We start from the raw sequence: 18,669 nt of genomic DNA, 5'->3' as shown, positions 1-18,669 counted from the left end.
AAACCCCCCCCCCCCCCCCCCCCCCCCTCCCCCACCTCCATACTCATTACATCCATTGAGGGAGCTAATGAGAGAGAGCAGGCTAGGTCTGACCGCAGTCTGCAGTTTAATGTTTAAGCACATGGCATCTCCATCCACATCGCCCACAGTGTCGGGCTCAAATGTGCCCACCACATGTGTAATTAACTGCTTTCTGGCATCTAGCAAGCCTCATTCCTTCACTATCAGATCACAAACTCCTCTGTAGGCCATGAAAATGTGTTAGCATTTTAGAGCAAAGTGTTCCTTGTTTTCTACCAGTGGCGTACACCTGAAACCCAGGATAGAAACATCTACAAAGTGTGTAATATTTGGTATGGGGGAAGTCAGATGGATAACCGCATGTGTGGTACAGATGCTTCAACAAGAATGACACAGACATGATAAGATATTAGATCTCTATTGTCTTAAAAAAAACAGTGCATTGGAAATATTCACTGACAGTGTGCCATGTAAACAGATTCTCTCTCCCAGACGCCTTGACATAAGAGACAGACAGAGAGGTGTGTGATGTTTGTTCCTGTTTAATGCAGCAGTTCTGCCAAGCTTCCCTAAAGCCTCAGCCTACTGCCAGACTTTTATGTGGGATAGAGTAACCAGGGGAAGCTTTCATAGCTCCCTACCAGGTGACATCAGACATCCCCCAGCAGTCTCTCTCTCTCTCTCTCTCTCTCTCTCTCTCTGCCTGCCTACCTCCCATCCTCCCGCTGGAAAACACTGCACATCTTTGTTCTTACATCCCCCTAAATATATAAGTATACGCGCATCTTTTAGTCCATTCTTCAAACCATACGATGCACAACTGATTTTGAAAATCACATCTTCAAAAACCAGGGAGGCTAACATGAAGATTGTTTACACAGTTCCTCTGGCCTCGGGGTATGAAATATGGCAACTTGATAAGATGTCTGGATGCGCATCTAAGTACAAACATATGCTGGAAAAAATACAAAAACAGGATCCTGTCTGGATGCTTCTCATATAATTTAGAAGCAATGTGGTTTTCTGAAATACTTTAGATAACTTATTTGTTATATCAAGTTTAGTTTAAAGACAACTTTTAAAGTACAATATGTGCTAAAACAGTACATTTAATTCTTTTTTAAAATATTTGTTTTTTTAAGTGACACTACAAATACTGAGCGGCTAACAGTGGGAGTTCTCCAGGATATACACAGTTTCAAGAAATACAAATAAATACACTCAGGATGGCGCCACAGGAAAGCCATGATGACCACCAACCGACCAGCATTCCCGCTCCCACTGGCCATTAATTGGGGATGATTGTGGGGTTCCCCAATGATGAAAATGAGGATTGAGTACCATCAATATAAAATCAGGAACACCAGTTCGTAAACAAACTGAACACAGAATGAAACTAGAGAGGGAGCGGGGCCATTGAGAAATAAAAGCTCTCCATTCCAGAAGAAACCAACTTGGCCTTGACTCAAAACCAGATGTGAGCGGTTATACTGAAGAGAGGCAGAGTGAAAGAAAGGGAGATGAGGGTGGAGAGAGGGGGAAGGGGCTGGGGCTGAAAATATGGGGAGCTAAAGAGAGAAGGCCAGTTGCACAACTTCTGTCTCTTCTCTTGCAAGACAGCAAAAGAACAATATGTTGGTCTCCTGACGGCTGAACAGAAAGCTCCCCCTCCCTATGGTTCATCAGGCCTGAGCTTTCAGTCCAAGGCAGCTAGGGTAATATGGTGCTCAGAGTCAACACAGCTATTAAGCAATATTTAAACAAACAGTACTGCATATACTGCTTGATTTCAGTTAGCCTGCCTAATAATGTTTATCACGGTCACAATATAAACACAAGCTAAAAGCGTGTTATGAATCAGTCACTAACTGTGCACTGTTATCATTACTGCGCCAAGGACACCTCAATAAAGATTTGGAGCATTTTCAAGTTCAGCCTCAAAAACCACAACCATACCATTTCAAACCTTGTCATTACTGTACAGCTAAAACATGCCTTTGTCCACTAATTAGGATATTTTATGTGTGTATCAGTGTGCCATGACATGTCTTTCTATGAATGGAAATGAGATGAGAGCAGAATGCCATCCGGTCGTCTGGACTTGCCCCATGTAGCCAAGATGCCCCAGATATGGCTCTTTCAGGGTAGCGGGACTCTCTCTGAGGTCAAACAGGAGGCAAGACCCCTCCCTTGGCAGGACATGAATCACAAGAGCGAAGCCTCTTCGGTCCTAGTATAACAACAGCTGTGGGGAGAGATGAGCATGCTTGCCTGTCTATGTAAGAGCAGCATGTAAACCACTGAAAGTCACCGGCTCCCCTTCAATCAGGAGAGACTAAACTAAACTCTGTACGCCCCTCCAGTCCCCTCCTCACCCTATCACTGATCTTTCTCTCACTTTGATTATGACCTGCTGCACGGCATAAACAAAGATTAGCATCACTGGCTGACCACCCTACATCTGTCACCGGTGCTGTAATCAGCTAGCCTTCATTAAAGTGGGCTTTGATAGGGGTCTGATGTAATGCAGTGCCCTCCTCTCAGCTGTCACACAGGCAGCTACTGTAGGGACTTGGAAACCATGTGCTTCATACCAATGACTGGAATCATACTCATGAATCTGGGTTAGGCAAATGTATTAAATTATAGACGCTATAGATCATAATACTGTTTATGTATTTTATCAGTTGCTGAAAAGGAAGAAGTGTCTGTCATGTTTCACTATATCCAAAACACAGACAAACTGAAGGAAAGCTTAAAATGTGGTGCCACACACACATAGTGACTGCAATACACAGAGCATGTTGATTTAATTCAGACACAACAGGGCTTGGTGGTGTAATGCAATAGTCAAGCATTCAAACATTTAGTGATCTGTTTCAACAAATGTTCGGTTAAGCCAGTACTTTAACAGTCAGAAGTGATGCTGTCATTTCACTTGACAGGTAAAAACTCAAGACTAGAATATTTTTGTGTAAAGGTTTCAACTCAGGTCTTTAGAGAGTAAAGTCTCACAGCGGTCAAGTTCATGTCTCAAGTCTAAACGTCTCATGATGAGGCACACTAGTTGTTTTTCAGATTATTTTTTAAATTCCGGACATTTTGCCTGTATTGGACAGCTGCAGAGACAGAGAGGAAAGGGGGGAGAGGTAGAGAGAGGGGATGACATGCAAAGCAAAGGGCCACAGGTTGGATCTGCAGTAAAGACTTCCCTCTATCTACCGGGGCGCCTTCTAAATATCTTCAGTCCAAAACCCAAAGAAATTCACTTAACAGTGATCTAACTCAGAGAAAAGTAGTAAGTCCTCAGTCTGGCGCCAGCACACGCTTTGGCGAATATTACTTACTTTATAATTACAAATATTAATGATTATATCAATTACCTAAATTGTAGGAAATTGTTTTCTTTCAATCTAACTGATGAATGTATTAATCATTTCAGCTTTAAAAGTAACTCTATGCTGCACCAGACGTAAAAATAAAAAATAAAAAATGTACACAGGAACTAACCAGGACATACATAGTCCAGTTTTCAAACATGAACACACACCCTGCCAAACAAGAAAGAAGCGAGTACACAGGGCAGCGGCATATCAAAGCTAGTGTGGGACAGGCGGTTAGACTCAAACAGGATGTTCCTCTGTTTCTGGCCTCCATGTGAAATTCTGTAAGCTCCCGCGCAGGCCTCTGGCTCTTAAGCCTGGCCAATGGGGAGCGTGCCCAGGCCGATAAAGCTGAGGGGATTTGTTCCACATTCCACAGGCACTTTAAACAACACAGTGGATCGCAGAATGCCAGGTTGTAGGTGAGGTTACTGCGACGCCAATCCCATTGTGGTCCAAAGCAGCTCCACCTCTTAGTCGTGTAGATACTCTCCGCAAGCGTCCAACTGAGCTGTATTTGAAAGTGATCAGCTGTAGTGATCTCATGTAGCCAGGGGTTTAGTATAAATCAACTCTTTAAACTTGCCTGTCAGTTACAGTCAACACGGCTTTGTCAGCACCCCTCTGCTTTGTCTGCTTCTGCTGGGTGAAAACCATTTCAACACAATCACTCTCACCTGTAAGGGCGCTTTTTATGTACTATAGTTAGTGTCAGGTTGTAGCTGTCTGTCTAGTATTGAGATGTCAGTTATAATTGCTCTCACCTGTGAGATAACCACCAACACCACTGTTTTCACTGCTCGTTTTGTTAAGCTGCAAAGGGATTTGAGTCACAGCTTTGAAAACCAGACCTGGCAGTTCATAGGGGCGAGGCTCTGTGGTTGGAGGCTGGAGGAGCTACAAGCGTTACAGTGCTCCTGTGGGTGACTGAGAAATGTAAACAAACCATGTTGGGGAAGGACAGCTGCGCGCCAGTGTGGAAGAGCAGCAACATTGCCCACACTTTACATGTAGGGTTCCCAACCTTTTTTCGTCTGATGTAACCCCTCATGTTCCAAATATATTCTTGTGAATGGATTATAAACTGGATGTTTACTTGCAGCATCTACTTATTTGAACTTCGCCTGCTTGCTTGCTAACTCACTCTCACTTGCGACGCACGGTGGCAGCTGGCTCAGGTTGATGGGCAACTTAAATATTAAATGAACTAAAGATCCGAACCACACCAAATTGTAATCCTACTTGTGTGTTTCTTTTCCTCCTTAACACAAATACTGTATGTGGATATATTTTTACCCAAATTACAATTTTTATTTTTCATTTGAGTTAGTTGAGATTACTTCAGTTATGTAAAATGTGTAGCGCCTGGGGTAAGTAACCCTAGTTGGATGTAGTGGACTACACACTTGAATGATGCTGTCTATCTAATCCATGAGGTCTTTTTGGCTGCTCACTTAAATCTGAGGCATATCTGCTGATAAGGCCTTGTAGGCTAGTGGATGAGCTGCCAGCTGGTTTCCTGAACATGTCTTCCAACAGGGTAAGAACAGGTTCAGGGTCAAAACCATAGTTCTACAGTCCACTAGTTACTGTTCCCTCTGGGTAACTTACGCAGAGAAGAACAGATCTATATGACTGACCACGATAAGAGGAGCTTTTGCGGCTGTGACCAATCAGCCAGTAATGCAGCATGAACTATCAACACGTCTATCTGGGAGGCATACTGGGAAAACAGAAACGGACGGCTGTCGTACTGTACTATTATTGAATTCAGCCCTCAGGGAGAAACAAGCTGGCCAGTCAGAGACGGCCAAAAAAGAGAGTTCAGTGCAGTAGGATGCAATGACCAAGGTAGACAGACGCAGCACGCACAAAGGCAGAGCCCCTAATAACTCATCTGCTAAGCAATCTCAATGACTCTTGCCAAACCTTGGGTCCTTGAGACACCACTTGTTTGCATAATTGGTACTGTTCCTCCTTACTATGAAATATTTAAGACTTCAGGCCATCCTGCCAACATTGGGTATAAAATGTCTTGGCTTTGCAGACTGCTGCACAGTTTTTGACACTAAATATATCATATCTGACAAAAAGAGCTGCGGCATATTCAAAGTGGCTGCACCTCTTTTATCTCTTGTCTCTCTCTGTGTTATTGTGCAACTTGAATGCCATGAGAATTCTTGACACTGCAAGAACAGGCTTAATTCCAAGCTGTGAAGTTCCTCACAGGCCTGGAACTGGACAGGGGGTCATCCCAGGGTCAACACCAAGTGTTTTCCTGAGGATTCCTAAAAATACATTCCTGCTGGGTGCAGGAAGCAGAGACTTCACGATCCTCAGATATTGTGAAGGAAGCCTGGGTATGTAAAATGGACCATTGCTCAAGGGCCACTGGCTGTGAGGCTTTGGCATATGAGACGCAACTTTCCCATGAAAAAGTGGACAAAATTGAAAGCTGAAGATGAACTGATGAGATGTAGAAAAAAGAAAGTAGCACATGGGCCAATTACTGATGCACCAAAATCATGCAAAGCTCATTCATATTTCTGTTGAATTATTCTCAAAGAAAATTAATGATTGAAAAAATAAAAAGCATGTAAGGGTATGCAGATGATTAATTACTTTTGAAAATGTGGCTACAAGACAAGAATTTTAAAGCCATATGGTGCAAACCACGAATTATATTTTTTTTAATTTGTGACACATCACAGAAATATGCCAAGTAGAGATTCTGAGCCGGTGAGACTGCAACATCTGTGCTTCTTCCTTTTGGACTGAAGCTGCCATGTGTGCACTTTAGTGACCTAACAGACTAGCTGTGTGTGTCTAAAACACTGTTCCCCAGTGTGAAATTCTGCAAAGTAATTCATCCATGGCACAGGCAGAGATCAAAAGGCTATGGTGCAGAGGGCAGCTCAGCAGCGCGTACAGAGAGCTGCTGCTTTCACAGCCATAATTATTGGAAACCAGGGCCGTGAGTGAGGCTATATGAAGGAGTACTGAGCGGAGTTAGCTAAGCTGCCTGTATATTCTTATCTTATCTGAGGTACAAAGCTACAAGTTTGACGGAATTTTGTTCTCTATTACACAGCACATCTGGAGGCAGTCCACTTAGTCCACTTCAGGTTTGATAAAAGTTCTTAAAAGATGATGTATGCCTCACAAAGCAGAAGGGGCTGATGTGCAATAACACCTTAAAAGCTATGTGATAATCAGGTGCTGCCATGATAGAGCAGTTCTCGAAGCTGAGCACATGACACTAAGGGTCAAAATTCAGATATTTTGATACAAAGGCATTCTTGAAGTGATAGGATCAGTTAGCCCCTATCAATAAGAAGAAGTAGGTGCTGGTTATGAAGAAAGACCTTGCAGAGTTACTATAACTAAGCACGTTGGTGTATTTACTTAAAGGCAAAGCTACTGCCTACAATTCACTGTTACTGTTTTAACCACCTTTCAAAAGCAGGTGTTTAATACTTTTTTCACACATTGTGGTACACGTTAGACTGAGTATACTATAAAAATCACTCAGCAGCAATATCACAACATAAAATCCTGATATAGAAGAGCGTGTTTTCTTTGTGAAGCACCTCCTTTGAGCAGATGGTGTCTCTGTAAGGCTCTCAGTGAGGGGAGGCAGGCATCTTGAGAAGAACTTCTGTTTATTTGAAATGAGCCTTTAGGTAAACATGTTACATGGCACACAGGGCCAGGTCAGCTTTTGAAGTGGACGGGCTCAGGAAAGAAATGGGTGGGGGGAGAAAAGAAGGCTACCTTCAGAGGAAATGAGAACAGTGGCCTCTTTCAACACTGTTTGATCCTCTCCTTCCCTTTATGTCACATACAGAAAGAGCACAAAAGGTGTTTGGGTATATAAATACACCAACACAGAATGTGAGAACGGCTGAATTTTTATTACTTCTGAACACATTCTGCAATCCCACATTAAATTCCCCTGAAAAATTAACACCCATGACAAATATAAACCACTTCCTTAATGGAAACCCATTGAGGGTTTTGACGACGGGAACAGGTTTGTGTAACAAAAGCAAGTTTGCAGCCATCCCCCATCGGAGAGGAATGTGATGTGCAGAAGGAGGGCCAGGCCTGTGCTGTCTGCGGAGCCTGGATCCAAGCTTTGAAGCTGCTAGTGTGTTTCAACAGCTAACCACTTTCAGATGGGACTGTGGCGTTTTATGAGCTGAGTAATAGTGATACCTACACATGTGCAGGCTTGGGGTCCCAAAGAGGGGGAGGCTCAGCTCAGACCGGAGAGAGAAAGATGTCTAACTCCTCAGGGGTCTGGGTTTGGGTGTGTTTGATAAATGTTGTGCTATGGCATTCTGTACATTCTGTATATAAAAGTGGAAGACAGGAAGATAGATATTGTGTAAAGTCTGTTCACCTATGAACACAGTTCTGTTTTAAATTCCACATTTTCCTCAAGGTTCTTGAACATCAAATGAACTTGTATGGAATGAACACCTGAAATCATGGCAATACTCCTAAATCTCATAAGGGACATCTGGAGTGTTTACTCTAAGCATAACACCCTAGCAGAATGCTTGATCTTTATGTAAGGAATTACTTGAAATGCAGAGGCTTTAAACAGCACAGCATCATAACAATGAGTAACAATGCCAGCAGCTCTGAGTGCCCTCCGCTGGGATTTGTATTTTTTATTTTTTTTTTGAGCATACAGGAAGTCAGGGTTTGTGGTGTGTGGTGTTTCACTCGCCGGTCTCAAGCAGGGCGTCAGGTTCAGGAATGTGGAGCAAGGATGGAGTTTCGAAGCATTCAGGGGTGACTCTGAAGGCTTTTTTAAATAAGAACAACACAGAAAGTGAGTGTAAGAGCCAAAAGGAGATCCACATGGCATCACAACATGAGGAGAGTTGATGAGTAGCTGATAAACACAAAGGTCTGTGTAAATTTTACATACATTTTAGGAATTATTTTTGTCATAGCATTTCTGTCCTTATTCTGTTCTTTTCTTATGTATTCGGCTTTTATCATGCAAACAACAAAAGTAGGTATTCGCGACAAAGATTTATGTTCTAAGTCATTCGTGGCTATGAGTGTATGGTGCTGCACCTGCTTTTTAGTTTTCCCTTTGCTTGTATTGTGGAATATATGTCAGGTCAGCATCTGACCTCTGTGGAGACAATCTCAAGTTTCCACTGGCTGTATTCATAGGATAACCAACTCGAGTGCAAAAGAGAAACCCCTTGTCATCTTTAAATAAAAAGCGAAAGCCTCCCTTTTGATCTGCAAATATTTAAACAACATACTGAACAAAATAGATCTGCAATGTCATCTTCTGATGAAGTTATATGGAGTTTGAAGCTTCCTGTGTCCCCCCTTAGCTCCTTGCATGCACTACACTCACTGAAGATGTCATTAAAACAATATAATCAATTAACAAAACACAACATATAATAACACCACCAACAACCATAACTGAAAAATATGATATTCCCCTGGCTGCTCTGAGGCTTGCGAAATGAAGTCCACTTGGAAAAGAGCTAAAGCTTTCTAAGGGGGAATAGGGGTTTATGTGGAAACATACCTTACACACTAAAATGTAATAACCTTTGAGTCTCCCGGTGTTTTACTTGGCTGAGAGAGCCATAAGATCAAACACAGACTTGGATCCAGCAGCCTTTGCCAAAAATGTCAGCGCTAAGCACTGGGCTCCAGCTTCAGGTATTTTCTTTCCCCTGGCAGGGAGCGAGAGCAAAGACACAGACCAGTGTTAACCCTCGGCGGGGCTGCCCCCAAACAGCCACCAGCACTTCAACCATGAAAGGGAAGTGAGGTCTCCCTGCTGTCATCAGTGGCCATGCATGTCTAGCTCATGTAGTATCACTAAAAAACCTGGGATGGGCTCCATTCAGGAAGTCAAGATGTTCATATACAATTGCATGCTTGATGACTTACTGCAATCCTGTCCTGCAAAGCTACTCTGATCTCTCTGAAGTACACTAACAGATATCTCATAAATATCATGAAAAGCAGCAACAAGAAGTGACTTCAAAGCAGCGATGATGGGAATGAGATAGTTCCAAAGGCGACAGAACTTCATTCCATATGTCTGCAGATAAGAGCTCCAGCAATGAAGGAAGTTGAGCAACTGTCATTTCTATCATCTAAATATATACTATTCTCTTTTGAGCTGTAGGACAAATTTTAATTATTATTTATGCCATCAAATATGTGGATAGAATGCTGTTATGGTATGACAACGGTTGTTGCAATGTTTTCTCTTTAAAACCAGAAGAGCCCGCAAACAAGAAATAGTTTGCACTTTGTATATCTATGTTGAGAGAGCTATTTTTATGATAGCTATTTATATTATTAATTGATACCACTCTCATATCTGTACAGTAAATATGAAGATACAGCTAGGAGTTGGTTAGCTTAACTTAGCACAAAGACTTCAAACAGTAGGAAACAGCTTGCCTGGCTCTGTCCAAGTTTAACAAAATCAGCATACCAGCTCCTCTAAAGCTCACTAATTCACACGTTATAGCGTGTGTATATATATATATATAGGCTATATAACTATAACGTGTAGTGGGGGACTATTTCATGGCAGGGCGCAGTGACTTCCTAAACAAACAAGATTTAACATGTTAATCAATAAGCTTTAATGGGTGTTCAGATCAAATTCAGTAGATTTTACAACTCTGGAGGCAATTATATAACTTTTGCGATTATTGCGACGTAAAAAGCAAAAATACAGCATTCACTTCATAAAGTAATCCACCAGGAATGTAAACTTGCATATATGTGATTGACCAACTCTGAGCCTTGCCAGATGACACTGCATTGCATCAAACATTGACCCAGGTTCAACTTTTTTGCCCGATGAAGAAGAGTTTTTTGCCAGAGCCCACTGTGTTGGCATCCCCATTGCGCTACCCAGGCTGCACCTGTAGCTTTCAGGCTCTTTGGCACTGCCATCAGAGCTTAGAATTGGTTCAGCTTTTTCAACTTGCCACTGCAGCTTCCCCTGGGACCATGGCAACTCAAGAAACCATAGCGAGGGAAACAATACATGAGTTGATTTTACAGGTATCTGAGTTCCCTGAATTATTCACCTCGTCACCAGCAAAGAACACCAGCAACATCAGCTTCATCTTCAGAGGTACTCACAAGCCAATGTGACAGCATTGCACCCTACTGCCTACGTTCCAAGGCAGTGGCAACCGCTTGCTGTTTGAAAGCACCTTTATCCAGTATTTATGCTAAGGTAAGCTACTATCTGTAACATCATATTTACTGTGCAGACATGAGAGTGGTATCAATCTGTCTATCGAACTCTTGGCAAGAGAGTTAGATGAGAGGGGCTAAAAGCCTCAGGTTCTCTGTGTGACAATTAGTGTGTAGTAATTATTGTAACTACAATTTGTTTAGGAAAATGCACCACTAAAGCACAACAGACCCTGAAATATTAAGGAACTTAAGGTGGCTCTGGGATTGGGCCCTGTGTAAAAAATTTGTTCTGACACAGAAAGCTAAGGGGTGGGAGGGTCAACATGGGCCCACAGCTCATTTTTGCCACCTGGTTTGCCCCAAAGGATTGAGAACTAATGTGTGATTGCTTTTTGATTCCTCCCTTCATTAGTGCAGGTCACATGGGAATTAGGGTGAAAGTGAGCAAAATGCTTCAAAGGACTTTACACAGTATAAATATCCTCTGAAAAATAAACTTTCAATCTGCCTGCAGTGTTCTAATGTCTTTCTCCATTAGGCACAGGCCACACAAACCCCTCTTTGCCACTCACTGAGTCAGTCACTCATAAACACACAGACAGAGTGAGACTCGACCTCTGACTCAGAGGCGAAGCCATGTGGTGATCCACACTCAAAAAACACTCCAACACGAAAGAATGGATAAAAGCGTCTCGCACTTGTGATGAGGGTTGAAGCCAACCAGGTGATGATGTTTACACAGACAGAGAAGTGAATGTTTGTTCTGGACAAATGGTAACCAACACAGAAAAAATGCCGCATGAGAGGGTTGTGATTTGCATGTTTAACAGCTGTCACAAGTTAATAAAGAAGGTAAGAGGAGATCAATGGTCAGCTCGTGCCTCCCCAAACAATGCAGTGGACGAGGCGGATGAGGATCACCATTACGCCCCTTCCCCCACTACCTTTAAAACCCCTCAAACATCTCCCCCATGAAAAAAAAAACCCGCCCTTAAACCTCCCACTCCTATTCCTCCTCTTTTCCTCTTCCCCGCCACCCTCTCCCACCCCATTTCCACCACAGCCCCTCTCCCTGCTCCAGGATTTTGCTGTACAAACCAGGAACAGATGTCTGCCGGGGCCGTGCTGAAAGACCCCGCTGTTCTGGATGCCAGCCACATGCTTTTCATTCAGAGATGAAGGCTCACAGCTCGCCTTCTTGTGAAGCCAATTTAAAAAAAAAAAGAAAAAAGAGGTGGAAAAAAACAAACTCTCGAAATGCCTTTAAGTCCCTTCAAAAGCAGTACATATATGAGCACACCTTTTTGTCTCCTCTCCACCATGTATTGCTCCCTGATAGAGCCGCATCAATGACAAGTCATTTGTGGTCGAAAGAGAGAGGCTCAAAAGTCATGAGATGTTGCTGCAGGAATATTTCTTTAAAGAAGTCTTCAAGTACTCTTCAGGAGTTGCGCGACCTTTATCCAGTACACACAGCTCAAAACTAAAAAGAAATTATCTCAGTTTTAAACTTGTGGCTGTGTACTGAAAACTAAAATGTCATTTAGGGCCACAGCATTAAGATTACACAGATATCCCAGCCTCCGATCCAATTCAAATACTGCTAACTCAAAATGAGCATGGTGACTAGAAGATATACCCAAATGCCAAGCGGCAAAATTGTCCAAACATAACATCCATTTGGAGCAGGTTTGCCAAATGAGGATTTTTTATATAAGGGGAAAGTCTTATTCACAGATTCCAAATGAATGTTAAAAAAACATTAGCTTACAATTAGTTTAGTGAGCTGCTTGGGAACTCTGCTCTTGAACTAAATTTATTATTGAGGAGTGAGTGCTATGTAACTCCCCGTAAGTCAAAACAAATTTGTGTCTCAGAGCTTTTGGCACATCATTGCATCCAATTGAATCCCTAAACTGAGCCTTTTTTACTTCAAGTGTGATATTATTAACCTTTCAAAGAGGAATAATAAAGGCCTTTGTTGTGGGATTGAAAATGTTGACACACTCCCTCTTCACAGGCCAAGTCTGTGGGAAGCTTTGAGACAAAAGATGGTGCTGAAAGGCTGAATTAGCCTGTCATTATTTGGGCATCCAAGCATGTCTGTTTGAAGCTCCAAAATGAAGAGCTGCGGTTGTGTGTGTGAGGGTCTGGACTGTTGATGTGTTGATGTTTCCAGAGGTGAAACACAGTGAACCTTCACATAACTCTTTAACTAATGAACACAGGTTGGGATAAACACAGGGTTAGGACTTTTCTGCATTTTATATATTCAGTAACTACCGACTAGGCTTATTTTTTGGGGGTGGGGTGGGCAACTAAACATTGGACTGCCACTTTGATCTCACCTGTAATATTTCTACATTGCACCAGGTGCTTTGACAGGTGAGCTTTGTCTTGAACACACACCTGCAACAAAGTGTCAAAATGATGTTTGTAGCCAGGATGAGCCAAGTCATCCTGCTGAATCACGCTCTCTTTGTCCACTCAGACCACACTTAAAGGAGCCTATAGGATTACATACTGAGGGCAGCCTGCCAGCTGCAATACTAAATCATTGCTTGGAGCAATATCAAAATACAGGTCTTGACATCCCCTTTGCATCCATCCTAATTCTTGCAAAAGTGTGGCAAAGCATTCACAATTTGTTGGCTAATAACTGCTTTATTGTGGAGATTCACAAGTTGAAACTTATGTTTGGCAAGGCTGTGTTTACACGGCCCCTCATCCCTCAGCCCTTCCCCCAGGACCGGGCAGGGGGATAGAGGGGTGAGGGTTCGGAGGCTCCACTGCTATCAGAGCCCTTTTATAACTCCCAGCTCTGAGCTTTGAAGTCGCAGCCACACAGTTCAGGAATCCTACTCCCCCATTTGACACTGAGGAGGGGGATGGTCAGAGCTAAACAGCGCATTTGGCCAATCACCTCTTGTACCAAATCATAAGTAATTTTAACTGTCCATGCTGCTCATCAACCAGGAATAAGTGGTGAAAATCCTATCTGGTGAGAGCCATATGTTAAAACACTCAGGAGGAGAAAATGTGGCAGAAATTGAACACTTCAAATCCCCTTTAAAAATGATATAATTACAGTAATTTTCTATTTGACTTGAGCTTGCATAATCATAGTTTAAACCCAAGACATCTAAGAACCCGTAATCTACTGTTATTATCTGGAATTGTGACAATGTAAAACGATCCTAGTGAAGAATTAATGAATAGTACATGGGATCAAGTGAGGAAATGGTGTTCCTGTCTTACATCAGAGATACATTTTATCTGTGCTAAAGACATTCTGTTATATGGGAAGCTATGCAGCATGGAAAACCTCCCCAGGGACATCATCTACCTTTACATTAATGTAGGCATAGGCTCATTTCAAACAGCATAAATAGAGCTGTCACTATATTCGTGCAGGGAGTCACATATTGTCTCTGCGATACAATAGGGAGAATTTATATAACAAATCGTCATAGTATCAGTTTAACTTGTGATACTGGATTATTTGGCATGTGATGCTTTGCGACAGGGCTGCAGCAAACCAATATTTTCATTATTGGTTAATCTGCAAACTATTTTCACATTCCTAGATTATTGTTTTTCAGAAAATTGTGAAATTGTATATTACAATTTCCCAAAGCCTAAATGAAGTCTTAAAATATGTCACATTAGACAAAGAAAAGCATCAAATCCTCACAGTTGTGAAGCTGAAACTAGAGAATGAAACGATCTACCAATTAATTATCAAAGCAGAAGTCCACTAGTTTTCAGTCAATTAATCATTCCAGCTCTACTTTGCATGATGCCTAGGGTTTTGGTACAACCAGCACACTGTCACTGATAAAAGTGTGGCAGAAATGTAACTTCAGTTAAAAGTAACATATTACACTTACTTGTTTCCCCAATTCAAAAAGCAATGCTTAAGAAAAGACTTTACTTTCTTTACTTTCTTTACTTTCTCTTTTGTTTTACTGGTGATCTCTCATATGTATAAGGAATTTCCAAAGCTCTCTTAAGTAGAATATATAGCCTGAATGAGGCAAAAAGAATGTTACATGTAAAGTAAATGCTAGTAAAATGTAGTTAGCACATTATTTTCTGCCTTACAAAAAGCTTTACTTACAATGCACTTACAATATTTACTTGAAATATTTACCATCAATACATGTCAGGACCAGTTTAGGCCTTAACAGACGTGACTGCATTTTGGTTTGTCCCCCTCCTTTCAATCAATCACAGGTTAGTCTCAAAGGAAGCAGGAAAAGTAAGGGGCTAGGAAGTTAAACACTGGTAGTTCTGGTCTTTGAAGGAGGCGCGAATGTAACCAAGTAATGACACAAAATAAATCAGAGACATGACTTTGATATAAGAGAGGGTGGGACCCACCTACTAATAAGTGTCAAGCAAATGCCTTTGGTGGTTTCCCTTCAGAGGAGTGTGAACTCAGACTCCTACGAAGCAGAGTAAAGTTCTCCTTTAATTTGCCACGAGTGGGCGGTTTATAGCCCTGATATAATCTATAACTCTCCCACTATTAACAACCACCCACCTCACGGATTGTCAGTAACTCTGTGTGAACTGCTCGCAGTTTCTGCCTGGGAGCCTGGAACTGTTGTACCCCTCAGAAGGAAGCGCTAATTGAAGTGATGTAATGTTATGCCTCAGAGGGCTGCCCACTGGGAGCACGCACTAGAATGGGAGGCATTGAGGAAAAAAGACACAGCACTGAGTCATGGTGCCAGCAGCCACAAGAGCAAACTTTATATCCATCAGTCTGAGAAACGACTACCTTTCCATCCCCTCTCTCTCTCTCTGTCTCTCTCTCTCTCTCTCTCTCTCTCTCTCTCTCTCTCTCTCTCTCTCTCTCTCTCTCTCTCTCTGTGCGTGCGTAGTCGCTGCTTCTGCCTAGAGGCTTCACGCACGGGGCTCGTGGCTGTCATAACCCATCCTATGACGCTGGCAGGGCAATAACCGCTGCGGAGCCAGACATGACACAAAAAAGAAACAACAAGCTACAACTTTGCAAAGACATCAGCGTGTCTTCGCATAGCCTACTTTGTAAATAGGCCTACGGGTTGCTTCCCCTTCAGTCAAGCCGTTCTGCAGCTCATCTTTCAGGTGGAGGGGGTTTAGCAGCTTCAACCAGACAAGTGCTTGGCAGACTCATCCCATCAGCAAATGCAAACACTAACAACTTGCAGCAATAAATTATGAATTTTGTTCATGTAAAACGGTTAAACAAACATGAACGTTGCACAACTTGTTTCCACACTCTTATTTAAGGGAAGACATAATATCCTTCATTTAATATTAATCCACACCAGTTGATCAAAATAAGCTCATTTTGTTGTTGGGCTTATTGTTACGTAAAAACACATTACTGCGTGATACCTGCATGTTCTTCAGCTTGTGGTCCGTCGCGCTGTACCTCTCACATTCCTCCATCCCTTTCCGGAGGAAGGCGTTCACAGCAAAACTGTCTCCTGTGATGTGGGGAAATCACACCGATCAGCAGGTATAAATCTCGAGCTCAGCATATGGTTAATCAGATTGTCATCATTTATAAACCTCCATTATCTTATACAAAATGACCTAAGTTGACCCTCACCTTCAGGGTTTTCTCTGCGCTTACACGCTTCAGATCCATCAGAAACAGGGATGCAAAACAGACAATCGTTAGATTTTTTTGTATAATTCCATATGAATAATACAATCGAAATACTTTTGTCATTCGGTGCTTTCAACGACAAAATGTCTCACCATGTTTTGATTGAAGTTTGCCCATTCTTAAGTCCCGCTTCCGTGGGTCAATAAAATGTATAGCCTACTCCGAAATCGGACAAGAAGAACAGTCACTGACTCAACATGGTCACATTGTGTTTGTTTTGCAAGAAGAAAACTCCAACTTCATCCAAAGGTGGGTAATTAAATCTCGCGTTCATTGAAGCATCAGTTGTCTGCGCAGAAGCCAGATAAATCTGTGGAAATGATCTGAGGGAGACAAGGCACACCCTCTGTCTGTCTAAAGACTTCCCTTCAGTCCAACTGAATGTGGAAGCGCTTTGAAAACGGCAGAGACCTCGGAGCCAGTGTCAAGACAAACAGAACAGGTGCGGTACTTCCGGTTGGTGCTTCTACAAAATAAAACATCAACGTTGAAAAAAGTGCGGCAACTTTATCAAGTACTAAAACATTATGAAAATGTGGGGAGAAATGTGTAAAATATTTATGCAACAAAACAAATGGAATAGCTTGACATAAGCAGATAAAATTAAATTGGAAATGTAGGCTACAGGCAAACACATAGCCATTCACTGGTGGCCACTTCAGTCTGAGAAGTCTCCTTACTGATGTTGAGGATTCCTGAGGGTTAGTATATTTATTTTCAATATCTAATCAGAACTGCATAACTGCAGTGTTTAATTTCTGCATTATTTTCTTAATTTCTTGAGGACTGGGACAGTCAATTTATGTCGATTAATCTGGGTCAATGGATTGTTTTTTAAACTCACTTAGTGATTAAAAAATTGCCTAAAATAACAACAAATACCAAACACAATTTTGCACATAGGCCAAAGTTTAGCCTTTAATATTGCAACTATTTGCACTTTTAAAATTACAAGCATAGGCCTAGTAGTAGGCTATAAAAATAAAAGCTGCAAATCAATGAGTGTGCTACAGTGTTTTTTTTTTAACTCTTAAGTTTGTTGTCCTAGATCTGAGAAGTGCCTAATTCCGCTGCACATTACTGGAAGATGTCTGGAAAACTCACAGTGTTCAGTTCACACCAAAACCAAGGAAATCCTCACATTTGATAAACTATAATCAGCATGCCGGTAAGTGTTACAACGTTGATGTACAATAAGTCTACATTTTGTGTTGGCCAACTAATTGTTTATTTCCTTTAGATATGTATTTTACTTTAACCAAATGTAATAGAGTACACAATTTCAATAAGTATGTGTCATGCTGCATCTAGGCCTAATTTTGTTTTCATTTCTAGTTTTTGCAATTGTAGGATACTACTGTTTTGAAAAGCACATTCATTCACTTTCCGGTTGTGGGCGTTTAACTTGAACCACTGGTTTGGCAGCTTGTGTATAGCTGAAGGTAAAAGCGCTCCTCCATTGGAGTAATTTTCCTTACAGCTCCATTCATGGTTTTTAAAGTAGGGCCAGCATTTTATATTCATGAGGAGAACACTTTTATTATTTTGTTAATGAATTCCATTATTTTATTATTATTAGTCCAATTAGTTTGTAGGCCTACATGTCTATCACAATATTATCTCAATCAAATAGCGTAGTCCAATCACCAAAAGGTAAAGGTCTAAAGTAGTCTAATAGATCACAGTTCATTAGATGTATATGCACATAGGCCTAAATGACCAAACCAGAATTAAAATAAATACACATGGTGCAATTAATAACAGCATTATTATTTAGAAAATGAAAATTACAAGTAGCCTGTGTGCTAACCACACACTGATAGGTTGCCCATTATTTTAATTTAGGTTTGTGCTCAACCAATTCTAAAGATAAACTTTTGTATATAAAGGAGAAGATACTGTACTTCAACCCACCAGACATCAAAAGCTCCTCAGCAGTTTTATAGTTTGTTTCCTTTGGCAGGGTACTAAAGCAGGACCAGGCCGCAGGACACATGCCTAGTGTTATGAATAATAATGACAACCTTTTGCTTAGCATGAAAACTTGAATGTAATGTTAGTGTTTTGTAAATATTCCACTCCTCTGCAGAAATTACAGTCCATGCACTCAGCCTTGTTATATGTATCCTTTAAACATTAAGTTCTGCCTGTAGGAACATAAGAGATATTCATTATCAGTGCTACTGGGAGAACATCTTTTCTTTGAGAATGGTACTATATCATAGTGTCCCAGTTTCCCTTCCATGTATCTTGATGAATGTGTAGTGCAGCTATATTGCTCTTCCTGTCAATTTGTCTGCCATTTGACTTCTCAAAGACGAAGGACTCTCAGATCACTGTCTTTGGTTGACAGGATGAGCCGACATTTGCATAGCTCATTGA

General features: G+C 41.6%; 1 protein-coding gene across 3 annotated transcripts in view; it reads right to left on the bottom strand.

Annotated features, from left to right (window-relative positions):
- nkd2b (NKD inhibitor of WNT signaling pathway 2b) overlaps window positions 1-16,640 on the bottom strand; it is a 23,635-nt gene extending 6,995 nt beyond the window's left edge. For all 3 annotated transcript variants that reach the window (XM_046046184.1, XM_046046185.1, XM_046046183.1), the window contains exons 1-3: window positions 16,380-16,640; window positions 16,228-16,254; window positions 16,011-16,102 (exon numbers count right to left, since the gene is read on the bottom strand). In XM_046046184.1, coding sequence (XP_045902140.1) covers window positions 16,011-16,102; window positions 16,228-16,254; window positions 16,380-16,404 — 144 coding nt within the window. In that variant the 5' untranslated portion in view covers window positions 16,405-16,640. The remainder of the gene's footprint in view (window positions 1-16,010; window positions 16,103-16,227; window positions 16,255-16,379) is intronic.
- Window positions 16,641-18,669: the final 2,029 nt, after the last annotated feature.

The sequence above is a fragment of the Micropterus dolomieu genome, linkage group LG03, assembly GCF_021292245.1.
Source record: "Micropterus dolomieu isolate WLL.071019.BEF.003 ecotype Adirondacks linkage group LG03, ASM2129224v1, whole genome shotgun sequence".
Taxonomy (NCBI): Eukaryota; Metazoa; Chordata; class Actinopteri; order Centrarchiformes; family Centrarchidae; genus Micropterus; species Micropterus dolomieu.
The sequence above is the reverse complement of the archived record's forward strand: the minus strand, read 5'-3'. Positions and strand labels throughout refer to the sequence as shown.